This window comes from Podarcis filfolensis, assembly GCF_964270895.1.
Source record: "Podarcis filfolensis genome assembly, chromosome: 9".
NCBI lineage: Eukaryota > Metazoa > Chordata > Lepidosauria > Squamata > Lacertidae > Podarcis > Podarcis filfolensis.
The window spans coordinates 51,925,506-51,941,543 of NC_139610.1; the positions used below are offsets into that span (position 1 = coordinate 51,925,506).

The 16,038-nt window shown below is 39.6% G+C and overlaps 1 protein-coding gene across 13 annotated transcripts in view; it reads left to right on the forward strand.

The window, feature by feature from the left end:
- Positions 1 to 16,038, forward strand: part of CAMK2D (calcium/calmodulin dependent protein kinase II delta) — a gene marked incomplete at its 3' end in the record, with an annotated part of 142,814 nt that overhangs the window by 55,614 nt on the left and 71,162 nt on the right. For all 13 annotated transcript variants that reach the window (XM_083571469.1, XM_083571471.1, XM_083571462.1 and 10 more), the window contains one exon: positions 2,499 to 2,558. In XM_083571469.1, coding sequence (XP_083427595.1) covers positions 2,499 to 2,558 — 60 coding nt within the window. The remainder of the gene's footprint in view (positions 1 to 2,498; positions 2,559 to 16,038) is intronic.

Consider the following 16,038-nt stretch of genomic DNA (forward strand, 5'->3'; position numbering starts at 1 on the left):
ACCATCTGGCAAGGAAGGGTTCTTGAAATAAATAAGGAAAAGGGTCGAGCAACTACTGGACTCCCACCCTTCTTCCACTCAGGCTTATAACCTGTCTAGACCAGAGGAGAGCAGAAGGTAAATTGGAGTCCACTGGTAGATCTCTGGGCAATTTGAAATAGATCTGCAAGTATTTTTGGCTTCCAGTTGCAAATTACAAAAAGACTCCCCCCCCCTTTTTTGTAATTTGCAGAAAACGAGTGTATTTTTGTGTGAAACGATTGCAAAGCCAGTTCTGATACTGAAAGCAAGTATTTGGTCTGGGATATGTGCCTCACAGGCATTCTGTTCCTTTTTTACACCAGCCCTACAAGCCACTCTCTTGCATTTGACTCTAGTTGGTGAAACTTGAGGGTCTAGACTAGATAAAAAACAAAAAACTAAAGCAAGTAGATCCCAGAAGTCTGGCCACCCTCTGGCTCAGACTACTTTTGCTTTAAAAGAAAGTGCAAACAGGGAGAAACAAACCACAGAATTCCTTTTAACTGTTAGCTTGGCCATGAGAAGTTGTAGAAGTTGCAGAAATGCCAACCTGATTGCATTTCCTGGTTTGCCATACCTCTGGCAACTTGACCTAAAGTACCATTTGCCGTGCCCCGCTGAATAAATCTTGGAAGTTGCAGTGTGATTGCTTAATAACAGATGACTCAGAGGAAATCATGAGCTATTCTCAGACAAGCAAAAAATTAGGCTAAAGTTCAGAAAATAATTCACTTGTAAATTATTTGCTCCATCACAAGTAATTGCAGCACTCTTTGATGCCTTTGTTTTGCTAGTTATAATATACTTGGCTTGGCTGCACTCCAAGCTGGCTTGATTTCAGGAACCCATAGTGGCTTGCCACTTACAAGTCCCCCCACCCCCTTACCTCCCACCTCAAGAGGATTTATGTACAGTTGTACCTCGGGTTACATACGCTTCAGGTTACAGACTCTGCTAATCCAGAAATAGTACCTCGGGTTAAGAACTTTGCTTCAGGATGAGAACAGAAATTGTGCTCCGGCAGCAGCAGGAGGCCCCATTAGCTAAAGTGGTGCCTTTTCAGGTTAAGAATGGACCTCCAGAACGAATTAAGTTCTTAACCCGAGGTACCACTGTACTTTAACTTGGAAGTTCTTAGCAAAACAATTCTAGGCCATCAAACAGATCATGTCATACAGAAACTTGGTATAAGTCACTCCTAAAACTCTTCCCCTCCCTGCAAGTGTTATGCATGTCTGGACACATTAAGAGTTCCTATAAATTCTGCTGTATACAAAGTGACGCTGAAAGAAACTTGGATAGGAGCAGTGAGTGGGTGCCGAAGTAATTCACACTAAAGGTTCTAGATTTCTATGACAGAAACACGCAACGGGGAGCAGCGGAGATGAGCTTCCTAGCTCCACCCTCCCTTCACTATTCTCATTGCCCTCCACAAGATAGAGGCAGATCTTCTGAAACTGAAAGCTGTAGATCCCTGGAAAATAAGAATGTTTGAACCCTGGGAAACCAGTGTTTTATAATGCTTAGGGAGCCTCCATGAGGACAGAAGGCTCCCCATTTCAGAAGAGTTGCCATGCACTATTCTAACCCCACCTTTACCCCCAGCAAAATTGGTTTAACAAGTTGGATTACTTTGCAGAGCTGGTATCTCAGGTCTGCAATCCCATCCATCCCCTTCAGTGTGGGTAAAATAATGCTGAACTGCAAGGGGAGGAGATAGTGTGGAAGACTGACACATAGCCCTGATAAACAAACCACGATGTAGCCAATAGCCATGACATCTGAATTGGGCCAATGTCTTGTCAAAAGTCACACAGTAAATACCTAAGAAGATTTGAAATGGGAATCTCCTAGCTCATTCTCTTGTCCACTATACTAAGCCTTGGCTCCATCTGCACTATATATTTAAACACTATTATACCACTTTTTGAACAGTCATGATTTCTACCCAATGAATCCTATTTTTGTGGGGTGCTGAGAGTTGTTAGGAGACTCCTGTTCCCCTCACAGAGCTACAGTTTCTAAAGACGTTTTAACAGTCAATCCCTCTTACAAGGGAACTCTGAAAACCATGGCTCTATGCAGGGAATACAAGTGTCTCGTAACATCTGTCAGCACCCTTAAAAACTACAGTTCTTTGGGGGAAGCCAGGACTGTTTAAAGTTGTTTAATACTGCTTTTGATGTATAGTGTGGATCGACGCTTAATCTAGAGTTTAGAGACAGCACCCTGGCAGAATAGCTAAGTTTATTCTGCTTAAAGAAAGTTGTGAATTAAGTAGATCTTTCTAAGTCACCATGGCAGATGGTTAGAATACAGTATTTATAGGAATTTCAAATATGCAAAGGGCACTATGTACATTCCATGATCATGTTTCACTTTGCATCAGTTCTTGTTTTATTCTCACGCTAAATAAAAGACATGGTTATTCCTGCTAAAATTATTAATCTATTTTTTATTATTATTATTTTCTGCAGATCACCAGAAATTGGAAAGAGAAGCTAGAATCTGTCGCCTTTTGAAGCATCCCAATATTGGTAAGAATGTGGACAATACACAGCCATGTAGAATTTTTTTTACAGGAGAAATGCCACAGTATTAGTCTCAGAGAAATAAGACAGACCAAAGAGATGAGTTTGTGCTTGTACTGATGTGATCTAATACCAGTGTCGGAGCATTAAAACTTTTAATTTACTAAGGAATTTCTGCATATGTTGAGAAATGCAAATATTTCACATTTCAATAGGGAAGGGATGCAAAACCTTGGCCCTGTTGATATTGCTAGACTCTAGCTCCAATCATTCTTGGCCAGCATGACCAGTGGTGAGTGATCAAGGGAGTTGTAGCCAACAACATCTGGAAGGGCAAAGGTTCCTCACCCCAGACCCAGCTGTGCTACCCAAGGAATAAAGAAAGGGAAAGAATGGTTAAGTAGTAGGCTAGGTGTTAGAAATGAAAAGGACAGCTCTGACAGCTCAATGAGATGGAATTTTCACAACTCTATCAATACCTAACAAACCTCCCACCCATCCCTTTTCTTACCTTTTCACCTGTCCTATGCAGGGGCTATAAGCTAATGTGGCAATGTGTGGCAATCAACCATATCAGCACAGTTGTCTGCAATATAGCAAGAGTTTTAAAATCGCTACAGTAGAGCTTCTTCTTTGAATTAGAGGGTATAAGTCGAACTAAGCTTGTTTTCATTGCTGAATTTGAACAGGCTTGGAGGGAACAGGATGCATCCCATGGCCTGTGTGGGACTTTCTGAAGCATTTGTAGCAAATTGTGCTCATGTTTCTTTTTTGCTTTGTGCTGTTGTTTTTTCATTGTGTTGAGATAAAAGCATTGTCCCTAAGCTCTGGCATATTATCTTATGCTTTCTAGGCCAGTTGTTTGGGGTTTTGGTGGTTTGTGTCACTTTGAAGATGCTCATGGACCTAGCGAAGTCATTGCTCAGCTCTGGGCCTCTGGTGAACACTTCAGCAGTTCTTATGTGTGTGGTGATGTTTGTTTTGAGATTGCAAGGCCTTAGCCGAAGTCCATGAGAATTTGAAGTTGGTGGGCAGTTCAAAGGCAACTATCTGCTGCTATCTTGCTGTTTAGTTTGAAAAAAAAAAGATATATGCTTTTGAATGTGGCAATAAAGGCCCATTGTTTTTCATTTTGATGTGTACTGGCTAACTCTATGGGATGACTATGTTGTCTGAAATTTGCAGCAATAAAGTTTAGTGTGGCAGTGTCAGAAATGTCCTGTTCTACTTTATTTATTGCCTCTAAACCCTTGAATGAAATGTTTCTCACCTTGCTTCTGTTTGGGCAGGAAGAAAGCCAGAGATACTCGAGGGAGGAAAGAACCCCTCTACCTTACAGCATCTTCTTGCTGTGGGTATACATGCAAGCACCCTTCCTCATTTGTTTACTGTATGTGTTTATGGGAAGTGGATTCTGTCCGCTGGCCACATCTGTTGATGTATCCCTGCTTAGCCATGCACCCTTGGCAGCATTTAGCAACATTTAGCACTGGTGAGAAAAGGACAGGCGTTTGCACAGCTTCTCTACCCTGGACCAGTCAGCGTTCCCAGTTTAAAGGAAGAGCCTTATCTATATACATGTGTGTGGTTCTTTCTCACGGACACCGTATTTGTGGCAGCTACAGGAGGGGTACCTAATGGGCTTGCTGGGTATGTGGCCAGCAGGAACAATCCTGTTCCCCTTTCACACATTAATGTGGGAAGGGTGCTTGTATGTACACCCACAGTGAGAGGCTGCTATAAGGAAGAGAGGGAGCTTTTTCTCTCATCCCTGAAATCCTTCAACATCTCTGGCATTGGTGCTTGCAGGCCGGCCACTTGCTCTCAGTCCAGCCATCCCCATTCATACTGATCTTCTGGGGATGCAGCTGATCAAACATCTATACAGAAGATGGGATTAGATTTGAGGCCTGCTTTCTTATAAAGCTAATATTTGTCTGTTTGGATAATACAAAAATGACTTTATAAGTATGCCTTGGTTCTTTAGAGATTTGGACTTTCTGCATTTAAGTGATACAGCTTCTGTATTAAAAAGTGATGGAGCCCTCAAAAGAATCAAGCTGCTGTTTAGCCAGTGTTTTCTTTTATTTATTCCTTTACTTCATAAAATTTATAAACCGCTTAATTGTAGAAAAACCTCAAAGCGGTTTACAAAAACAATAAAGCAGTAAGATTGTTGGTAATATTGCTATTGCAACAGCATTGTTTATCTGGTAAAATTTTTGAGCCCGCTTTCAAAGTTGCCAATCCTCATTAAATTGGAATAGGAGGATGGATATTTTCTTTATTGCTTACTGCAAAAATAAAGATACTAAAGTAATGTTTCATTGCATTCTGCCAACCAAGAGCTGGTTAGCATAGTACATAGTCTAATCACATGAGTATAGTATAAAAATGTAGCATGTAAACAGAGCAACAGTGGACATTATGAATGGCTATCCCCTTGATATGGTAGGGCTAAATTGAAAAGGCGCATGTGGGAAATGGGACATGCAAAAAAAGTTTCACTTTTAACAGGACTTGAAAAATGAACTGAGCAGTGTCAGAAATCAGACTTTACAAATATTCTTGTACTGTATTCATTGTAGTTATCCAGGGTTGTAATGATACTAAGGGGGAAAAGCTAGAAGAGAAGTAGTGGGAAATTGCTCTTTTTGTAGAGTCTACTTTTTTCTGCACATGGAATTTCATTTCAAAGTACCTTAAATTATATGCAGTGGAGAGAGAAGGGGAGAGATACAAAGGGCTTAATTTCCCCTTTTATGTTGCTTCCTTTTTGCTTTCTGGTAGTCTTCGATTTCTAGAATTAAGTGGAAAGAATCTCTGGTGCAAAAAAATGGGGTGGGGGAAGGAAATCCATTTTTCTTCTTCATAATAAAAACACATTCCTGAACTTTCCATTTTCTGGCCTGCTTCCATTTGGAATGTGCTTTATTTTCCATGTTTGATTTGTAAAAAAGAAATCCTTTTATCTTTCCCATTATGCTAGCCCAATATTGTTCTTGTAGCTTTGTGTTGGCATGTATTCCTTGGTTTCATTTTGTAATCACTAAAACCTGTGAGATTTCATTAATTATTCAGGCAGCTATACAATTTTCTATTTACTATTTTAAAACAAAATAAAATGTTGCTGTAACATGTTATATAACAAATAGTAAAAATGTTTTGAGTTTCAGGTGGAATGAAAAACTGCTGTAGCTTGCAGATTACATCTACAAGAGCTGTAAAATTATTATTATTATTAATTATTATTAAAAGCCTTCAGTTTCTGGATTGTAAAGTAAAATGCCTTACATACCTGTGTGTTAGTTACATCAGTACATCTTATCAATGTAGCTTGTAGCCTTCAGTAGCAATACCTGTGTCTGGCATTAATATTTTTTTGTTCAAATAAACAATATGTTGCAGCAAACTAATCAACGTAAATCATGTTCTCCAATGTTCCCTGTTTTCTGAGTAAAACACTGCCTCTGTTTTCCTTTCTTTATTTTTTAAAGAATGAAGTATATGATCATCCTTTCCAGTTTTCTGAATTTTTGAATGAGTTTGAATTGAATTTAATACACAAGATCTGCAACAAGAGAATGGGCCTTTTCTGTGGTTGCTCCCTAACTGTGGAATGCTCTCCCCAGAAAGGCTTGCCTGGTGCCATCGTTACATGTATTTAGGCAAAAACATTCCTCTTTACCTGGGTCTATGGCTATTAAATAAGCTGTGGCTTGTGAAAGTGTGTGGGAAAGGGAAAGGAAAGGACTGTTATTATGATGGCTACATAATTATTAGGCTGTGTGTCAGTATGGTTTTTATTATGTTTTTATCATTGATGTTCTGTAAAGTTTTTCTAATGTTGCAAAACACCCTGGGATCTTCTAATAAAGGGTGATATATAAACTGAATAAATAATAAAAATAATAGATCTATTGTGAGATCAAACATTCCATCTTTGGTGTGATCCTGTATTTGTCTACTCAGAAGCAAGCCCCTTTGAGTTCAATTGGACTGCAAGGTAAATTGATTGCCATCTTAGTTTTCTTTTTTCCCGTTAAAAGAAGGTATTTGGCCACTTTTAACCACACACCATGTCTGGAAGAGAGTAGCCAAAGCAGTGTCTAATTCCCAGCTATGAAGATTAGGGTTAAGAGGAAAAGATCATATCACAGAACCATTACCATCCTAGCTAGGCATGAAATTATATGCATGCGATAAGGGTGCACAGGGTAAACTTGTTTTTCAGGTGAATGTGATCACAAAGGCTTCTTTTCACTCATGCGTTGATCTCTTCTATGATTTTGCCGGTTAGGCTTGCTTTGTTTATTTTTTTCAGAAGCAATTAAAGCCTTTTAACAATGAGGACTTGGGGAAAAATGAGGGAGGCAGAGAAGCTAAAAGGGAATCAACTGCCTGATTCTTAATGTCCTCCCTTCTGCTGTGTACAGAGGGAAATAAACAGTTAGTTGACTTTAGCGAATGGAGCTACTCTTTCATACTCCCTGGAATATGAAAGATATCTCATTCATGTGTAGCATTTCCTCTCAGATTTCTTTCCTCTACTCTAGACCACTCCAGGGCCATTCTTGGCCTTGCCTATGATTGCACAGCGTTGACAAAAATGTGTACCAGCCTGTGTATTGTCAGGCTACAGATGGCCAGCTTACCTTGTGGGAAGGTTTCCTCGTTTCTTAAACATGTTCCAAAGCATTGGTCTTCAAACCAGTAGATTGGGGCCAGCTACTGGGCCACAGCCTGATTTAAGCCGGGTTGCTACTGCAGTACAAGTACATGGTTAAAAAGAATAAGAAACGAGTCTCCAGAGCTTGTTTGGGTTAAATGAGAGCTCTGGTTTTGAAAAGATTGAAGACTGTTTTACAGCAATACAGGTGACTGTGGGTTTTGCTTGAACAGATAGAGTGTTGTTGTTGCTTTATCCCTAGTTATTTACATTAGATTGAAGACAATAGGTCCTACCTGTTCCTCCACTGCAGCACTTTTCCACTACATTTTGCAAAGAGGTGTGGCTTAAAACAACTTGCTTTGGGTAGTGAGTTTTTGTCTTTAAACAGCGTATTAGACACACTGTTACATTATTTAAAATTAACAGCTCTGGGGCGCCAATCGAAGGGTTGTCCCTGGTGCTGCTGTTCCATTTGGGCAACAGACTTCCGTTTGCAAAGTGGAATTGCCCCTGCAGCCCCCTGCGCAGCCTCAAAAGTTTGTTCCAAGGGGTTGGGAGATCCCCTGGAGCTGATTTTGAGAGGAGTAGGAGAGGAAGTCCTGTTGCAGAAGCAGAACTTTGTTTCCAGAGTATGTGATCCAACCCTTTGAATTCTGGCATTCTCACCCTGATGCTCACCCTGCCTTACCTTGAAGTTATAGCTTAGGAAACCTTGCTGTAGTCAGTTTTTAAATACTATTTTTCTTCTTCTTCCTGGGCCTAATTGCAATTCCAGAAGCCTGATTAATGTTCTGGCACATTTGAACACTTTTTTGACTACTTGATCCAGCAGAGAAATGGCGTGACTTTACCAGTGCTAGAATGTCTAACCCAAATACTGTTTAAACATGTTAAACAATGGGTTTTGTGAGTCCCTGATTGAAAACGGCAGTATGCTTAACTACAGAGCACTTCTAGATGCATGTGTGCGAGCATGGATGCCTCGGAGCCTCTCACAAAGCTTAATGTGCCATAGAGCAGAGCAAGTGTGCCAGCTACTATTTCAGATAAAATGTCTGAAATGAAAGGAGCCAGAGTTGCATCTTAAAGGCATATCCAAAGAGACAGGAACAAATGCCACGGAGCAGTAATAGCTTCTTTCACTGAGAGATGACCTCTGCTATCCATTGTACTTTGAAAAAATGCAGATGACACTCGGTTACCATAATCCTGAAGAACCTTGTTGTGTTTAGCTATCAGCCCTCCAGCAATGAGTTCTGTGTTGTGTGTTCCAGCAAGCTCTCTTTGAAAGTAACACACATGCTATCCTGCCTGCGAGAAGCCCCATTTTAATAAGAAAAGAAAGATGTAGACTAAATCCTTGGATGTTTCTACTGACCTATTTGTTTTCTTCTCATACAATTTTTGTTTACACACACAAACTACACACAATTTTTCCCCTCACAACATTGCTTTCACGGTTTAAAAGTTAAACTGTGAGTGGTTTTCGCCATGTCCCTTCCCCAGCCCTTGTATAGTTTCCTCCTCTTGTGTTCGTGAAACAATGAAATAGTAATAATAATAAATTTATATACCACCCAGCTGCCTGGGTTGCCCCAGCCACTTTGGGTGGCTTCCAACAAATTAAAACATCAAACACAATAAAACATCACACACATTAAAATCTTCCCCATACAAGGCTACCTTCAGATGTCTTATAAAAGTCAGATAGTTGTTTATTTCCTTGAGATCTGAAGGGAAGGTGTTCTGTTATTTTAGGGTATGTTCCTATTTGTAGTTGAATGGATGAATGAAGCTCAGAATACATTAACTTCTTACAAGGTGTAATTTTTAATAGGATATATTTTGATCAATCAAGGTTGCAATTCTAAGCACATGTACGAGGAAGTGATTCCATTGACCTTGGAGGACTCCGCTTCTAAATAAACATGCTAGGCAGGGACCTTATACCATGCAGGCATGTAGAAAACAGTTCTCCTAAAGAAGCCACCGACATTATGCTTTTGGGGGATACTTTTCCATTGGGGAAAAGAAATCCAGCTTTGACTTTAAAACCATTGCCATGTTTAATTGACTGCACATCCTAGCGTTTCTATTTAAGCCACTTCAATAGGGCCTGTGTCATTGAAGTGCTTTGAAGGTTGAGGTATACTTGCTGGTGGAAGGTTGTTCTTGCAGCAGAAGGTCCCGAATGCTCTTTCATGCCCCACTTGTGGGTGACTAATAGACTGATGCTCAGCAAGTCGCTCATTCACCAAATGAAAAACAGCCAGCGGACCTGATGAGATACCTGCCGAAGTCTTCAAAGTGGGTGAAACTGAACTTACACAACAACTTCACAAGCTCATCAAAAAAATCTAGGAGAGAGAAGAGATCCCAACAGACTTCAGGGATGCCAAAATTATCAGTCTCTTTTTAAAAAGGTGACAGAACTGATTGCGGAAACTATCGAGGCATCTCTCTATTAGCTGCAGCTGGCAAAATTCTTGCAAGGATCTTAGCAAACTGTCTCTTAACAATATCTGAGGTGACCCACTGTAAATGGCATTTTGAGGAGATGAGATAGAAGCCTTAGTCTTTTACCTTTCACCCCCGTGGTCAAAGTCTTCCTCCTGTAAAACTAGTTGTTGTTCAAGGCCTTTATATTGCCAGGGCAGGATTGAGTTTGAAAGGGATTTGGGGACAGTCATAATTCTGAGTCCCCCCCTCACTTGAAAAACGTACGGCATTGGTCATATTTCCTTTACTTTTATAGAAATTAAACCAGGTCCAAAAAGCCATTTACAATATTCAAACACTTCTGCCAGTGCTCCACTAGAAGCCTGCAATGGAGCTGAATGGTTCTGAGTTATCAGAAGTAGAGACAGGTTTATGGGGAAAAACCACATTTCACTAATTCACTTCCAAGCTTTTCTCCTTAACAATTAGGACTAAGGATTTGCACTCATTTCCCACAAAAAAAAAGTTGTGTGCTGTGCAAGGGCCTGTCTGGCTCTTGCTTCCATTCAAATATAGTGAGAGTTGAGTTCTCAAAAAACATGTGCATGTAATTACATCTTTGTTACTTATATCATATGCTTGAATTGTGTTTAACACCTAAAAACTAAAGAACGACACATTTCTCATGAAAGGTCAGTGTTGTGTCATCTGCTATGTTAATGTAACTTCTTTTGTAATGAAGCAAGTGTTTTCAATCACTTGAAGCTGGTCGCTGATCAATTAGGCTAGTGTTCATTTATAGGTAGGTTACCGGTGGTAAAAGTGAAAGAGCTGTGCTCAGTAAGTGATGAAGTGATGCAGAGGACCTCAGGAGTATTGCTATATGGGTTCTGAATGGGTAACATTCCTTTAAGAATTTAATTCCATACAAGAGGATAATAATACCTTGTTGTAACTGAGATAAAATCAGGCCATTATAATATAGTATCAACCTATCATCCTAGCAGGTAAGTACATACTTAGGTTGCAGTTACTTGGTAGTAATCCCATTGAACTCAATGGGACTTTCTTCTGATTAGATACTGGCATGTTGATTATTTTTATTAAGCCTGTGGTGTTCAAGAGTTCTTAACCATTTCCTCAATTGTGACCTTAGGATTATCTGCACTTAAGATCATTAACTGACTTAAGAGTAAATTCTCAATTCAAGATAAATATAGTCTACTCAGTACTGTAGACCAGAAACATAGCCCAACTGTTTCGTTGAAATTGGCCCAAAATCATATAGATGCCAGTTATTTTGTTTGGTAGAATTACACCTCACTTAAGATATTTTGGACCAGAATCAATATCCACCCAAGTTTTAAATACCTAATTCCTTCAGCTATGAGGTGAGTGTCCAGAATATGCTTAAACTATGGAGTAGTCTGGCATCTGAGATTTTGTCCAAAATGGAACCAGATATAAACAGAGGGTTTTAAAATAAAACCAGGTCAGACGTATATAGGAATGTTACTATGAATGTACTAGTGATGACTAAAATTGTACTGGCAAGGCATTAGGAGTTGTATACTGTTCCATCTTTGAGGGAACACCTCAAAGAGGTCTGGCAACAAGCCAGAACAGAAAATAAATGTCAAACTCTTAAATCAGGTTAGAAATAAGCTTGCCATCACAACAGGATCATGCAGATAAGTGACTGAGATGTCTTAATTACTGGAATGAAAACTGTGAATTCTGCATTCTGCAAATCATTTTATTTTCTATTTGGGGAAAAAGAAAAATAAGAATGTGGTACATGGACTCCTCAATATGCACAATGGAATGTGCTGAACTGAAACCAGCAAGGAGGTGCCAGCTCAATGTGAGACTTCATTTCTGTCACCCTCATGCTTTATTAAGTCATTGAACATTCCTGTTGCCAGCTGTCAGTTTGATGGATTCTGGAAGCATTTCCTTTATCTGGGTTAGTGAAAATTCGGCTTCTGACATTGTTGTGTGGGAATTGGCTGCAGAGCACTGATAACTGGAAGTACAATACCAAATATAGCAACAACCCGTTTTCCTCCCTTCGTCCTAAGACAAATGCTCTTGCATCCTCTGAGCAGGTTCTAAAAAGTGTCACTTCACAAAGGTCTTCATACATTGTGTGTGTGTGTAAATGTGAAGGGGAGTGGGGATGAATTCTGGCCTATTTGTGAAAAAGCTACGCCCATTTAAGAAGTTCTGCCCTATTTATGAAAAGCTTGTGAATAAACTGAAAATATTAAGGGGCCAAGGTAAACAAGATTTGACTATACCAATAGAAGAGGCCTTCCCCTTAGCACTCACATTTGCAGACACATGATTGCGAAATTTATTTGCAAAGGTTTATTTTCTGTTTCTGTATGTATTTCGGTTAACAATGATATAATAATAGTTGCCAGTCTGTCTCTGTGAAAGTGCTGTTGCTTTAAACACTGTGTGCAAGTTTATGTCAGGGTTCGGCCCTGCCCAGACCTGAAACCTGAGGTCTCCTCAGATGTGGAGGAAGGAGAGCTGCCACCCCCACCTACCCTACCAGCAAATCTTCATATATATTGATGATCCTAAGGAACCATCAGACCTGGACATCCATGTTGAAGCTACAGCTTTCATCACAGATTCAAGTTCCAGCCTTTCCTGGAAATGCTGAGGATTGAACCTGGGACCTTCTGCATGCTAAGCAGGTGTTCTGCCACTGAGCCACAGTCTTTCTCTATGTTCACTGATCTCGGATTCTTGAAAGAAGCACATGTGTAGTCTAATAATGCCAAGGTTTCAGGTTCGACCCTTGCATGGGACAGCTGCTTAGTCCTGCAATGCAGGGATTTGGACTACTAGAGGATCCTCAGGGCGCCTTCCAACCTGTACAATTCTACAAATGCAAAAATGAAATATTATTTCAAATTATTATTTTTTTAATCTCTTTGTTAAGAATCTTTTCTTTCTCACTTCTAAGTATAGCCAACTTCTTTCATCAGCAGAAGCTATTTCTAGTCTCAGCTTCATCTTAGATGTTTAGATATCGCTTAAAAGGAAGACCAGAGCCCTCCAAATTTCTTAATTCGTTGTTATCCACCAACTAACCATTTTAGACTCGGGTCACTGGACCATGGCTTAGATCTGCTGAAAAGGTATTTCAGTGATTCCCATGTTACACTCCTCCTCCTCCTCCTCCTATAAGCCTTTTTATTTTGATGGTTAATTTTGAGACTAAAGACACTGCTAAAATTCACAGGACTGCCTCCTGAGTAAGGGCTTTTAGAATGTTGGTCTTTTCACCTGATGTTGTGTACTCTTTGCAGACACAGTTAAAGTGTATTGAAAGCAAACCCCAAATGCTATCAAGTGAGAACTTCCAAATGGAACAACAAAAGGCCGGTTATTGTTCCTGGGGATTTGAAGGCACTTAGCTTTTTGGCTTATACCCAAGGAAACCAATTATCTCCTACTGATAACATGCTCTAGAGTGTAATTATTCTTGATGCAACTATATGTACTTGGGGGAAAATTATTTTTAGTGGGCTGAGTTGTTCCCCAGAATATTTAAGTGTGCTGATATTTAAAATGCGGATGGTCACAAGTAAAAGGATTTCTATAAGTAAAAGAGGCTCACCACATAAACATGCTTGGTGAATATATAAGCAAGTAGCCTGTACTTCCTTGTATTTATAAGGGGGGAAATGTCTGTTCCACCCATGAGCTCTACATTCTAGTTCAGGGATGGGGAGCTTGTGGCCCTTCAGATATTACTATATTACCAATATATTACCCTTCAGATATTACTATATTACCAGTAGTCCTAGCTAGCACGGCTAGTGGTCAGGGATGATGGAAGTTGTAGCATAGCAATATCTGGAGGACCACAAGTTTCCCTTCCTTGTTCAAGAATGGAAAAAACCCCACTTAGATTCTTTTTCTTTTGAGAGGGTGGGGAGGAAATGCAAAGTCTTTAAATGTCTTTTCTCGGCCAGAAATCTTTCAGGATCTAACTATCTCATTGCCTGCAGTTTGTTATTAAACATGCCACCCTATTCACAGCTTTTACAACAATTTATTTAGCACTGGTAGTGTGCTGGGTGCTTTGAATTTTAAAGCTTTGGAATAACAAGTAGGCATGCTGTTATTGTGAAGTACTGATTCATTTACTTTTACTCCAGCAGAAGATAGTAACTTGTTCTCTTACGTTTTAAACTTTTAAGGAGAATGAAATGTAAAATACTACTTTCTGGTGCAGATTGTCCTAGCGTATACAATGCTTTCAGTTACAGCGTTCAGCAGTGCTTTCTTTCTGGGGTACTTAGTACAGTGCAACCTCGGTTGTTGAACGCTTCGGAAGTCAAACGTTGCAGCTTTTGAATGCCGACAACCCAGAAGTGATGCGCCTTAGAAGTCAGTTTTAAAATGTGCCTTGGAGGTCAAACAGCTTCTGAAGCATGTTTCTCCGTTTTCTCCATTGCAATTGCCGATTGGCAATTGCGCCTCAGTTGTTGAACGGTCTTCCAGAATGGATTACGTTCGACAACCGAGGTTCCACTGTACTTGGCACCTTTTTTCCCTAGAAGAAAAGCACTGCCTTCTAGTAATTTTATGGTGATTTTTAAAAATTCAATTACTTGTATAACTACGAAATATAACTTGTTAAAATGCCCACTTCATTAGGAATTTGCATAGATTATTGCAGAATTGTAGTTTCAACAAGATTTGCACGTTCAAAATAGCTTGAAAATTATTGTGAAATCTTGTGTTTAATGTGCGTTTGGTAGAGCACGGCACTTTTAAGAACAGTTTCTTTCCATATTAAAAAAACAACAACCAAAAAGATGAAAAGAAACAAAAACTCAGAGCATATACACCTGTACATTTGGTTACAGCAAACGCTAGAGCCAAACAACAGAAAATCTCCCACAAACTTGCAATCCATAGCACACAAAGTGAAGCAACCAGTGAATGTTGCAGTGGCAGGCTCCAGCCAGCATTGACAGTACTGTAGTCAGTGATAATGCAAGTTGTGGTACCACAACTTCTGAAAGGCCTCAGGTTCCTCCTCCTTGTAGGAAGGTGTTTCAGTGCATATGGGGAACCTGAAGAATCATGGATTCTGAACCCATGGAGAAGAGACTCTGAATGTAGTTCTATGCATTTGGCATAGTGGATGGCATTATTTCCTGACCTTACAGAGGACATCCATAGGTCGTTCTGCATTCGTTAAAAACGCCAGAGTAGATACCAAAAGGATTTTGTGATTTCTTATTTTTTAATTTGTCAGCAAGGTCTAGAATTTAATCTCTTGACACCACTATTTGCCTCAGATTTTTAGGCTGTCTTCCTAGAAAAGTCAGTTCAGTTATTGGTATCTCTACCTTACATTTTCTATGGTTTAAGAGAGAGATTAAAATAATTTATTGAGTTTTTCTGCAATCTCCTTATTCTCCTCCAAGACAGTTGTAGCTCCTTTGTCAGCCAAAGGTCAAACCACCACCTTGGTTAGTTGCCAGATTCTGATATATTTAAATATGTTTAATTCCTCAAATTCTTTCCTTTTGTTCTTTATTGTGTGCTTTTGCCATTTGTGATCTTTTGTTGCCCTTATTTGACCAAGACTTTCATTTCCTCAGAAAAGGTCTTGACTGTCTACCAGCTTCCTTACTCATTAACCACTCTAGTGTCCTCTTGGACTTTGTGGTATCCTTCATTCTTTGTACTGTACATTTTACTTGAGCATCTTATTAGTTTTGGCTAACCTCCAAGCATTCTGGGAAAATTTAACCCTCTTAACTTTCTTTTTCAACTTTCTTTTTAACAATTCCCTCATCTCCGAGAAGCTTTCTCTTGAAATAAACATGACTGTGTTGGACTTTTGTCTTAATTGTTCATTTACAGTTGAATTTAATAGCACTGTGCTCACTCTTCTAATCAGTTCCACAGCAGTTTTGTCTGCGTGCCACTTAGACTTACACTGAAGATAAAGAAACATGGAACAAAGCATTTTAAAAACACAATAACAGCAGCTAAAACATAAAAATTGGTTTCTCATTTGTTTGCTTAAAATAATCCTTAATAAACTTAACTTTGCTTAAGTGAGACTCCTTTGAGCATGACTTAGTTGATTATCACCCAGTATATACAGCGTGAGTCTTTTAAAAGAGGCCCTGTGGAGCATGTGTAGTCTGTATCCATGGGGACTCTTTTAAAGGACTCACCCTGTATATGAGAGAGAAAAACTGGTGATTCATTAGGACATAATCATACCTTGGTTGTCGAATGCCTTTGCACTCATACATTTTGGTTCCCAAATGATCGAAACCCGGAAGTGTGTGTTCCGGTTTTTGAACATTCTTTTGGAAGCTGCCT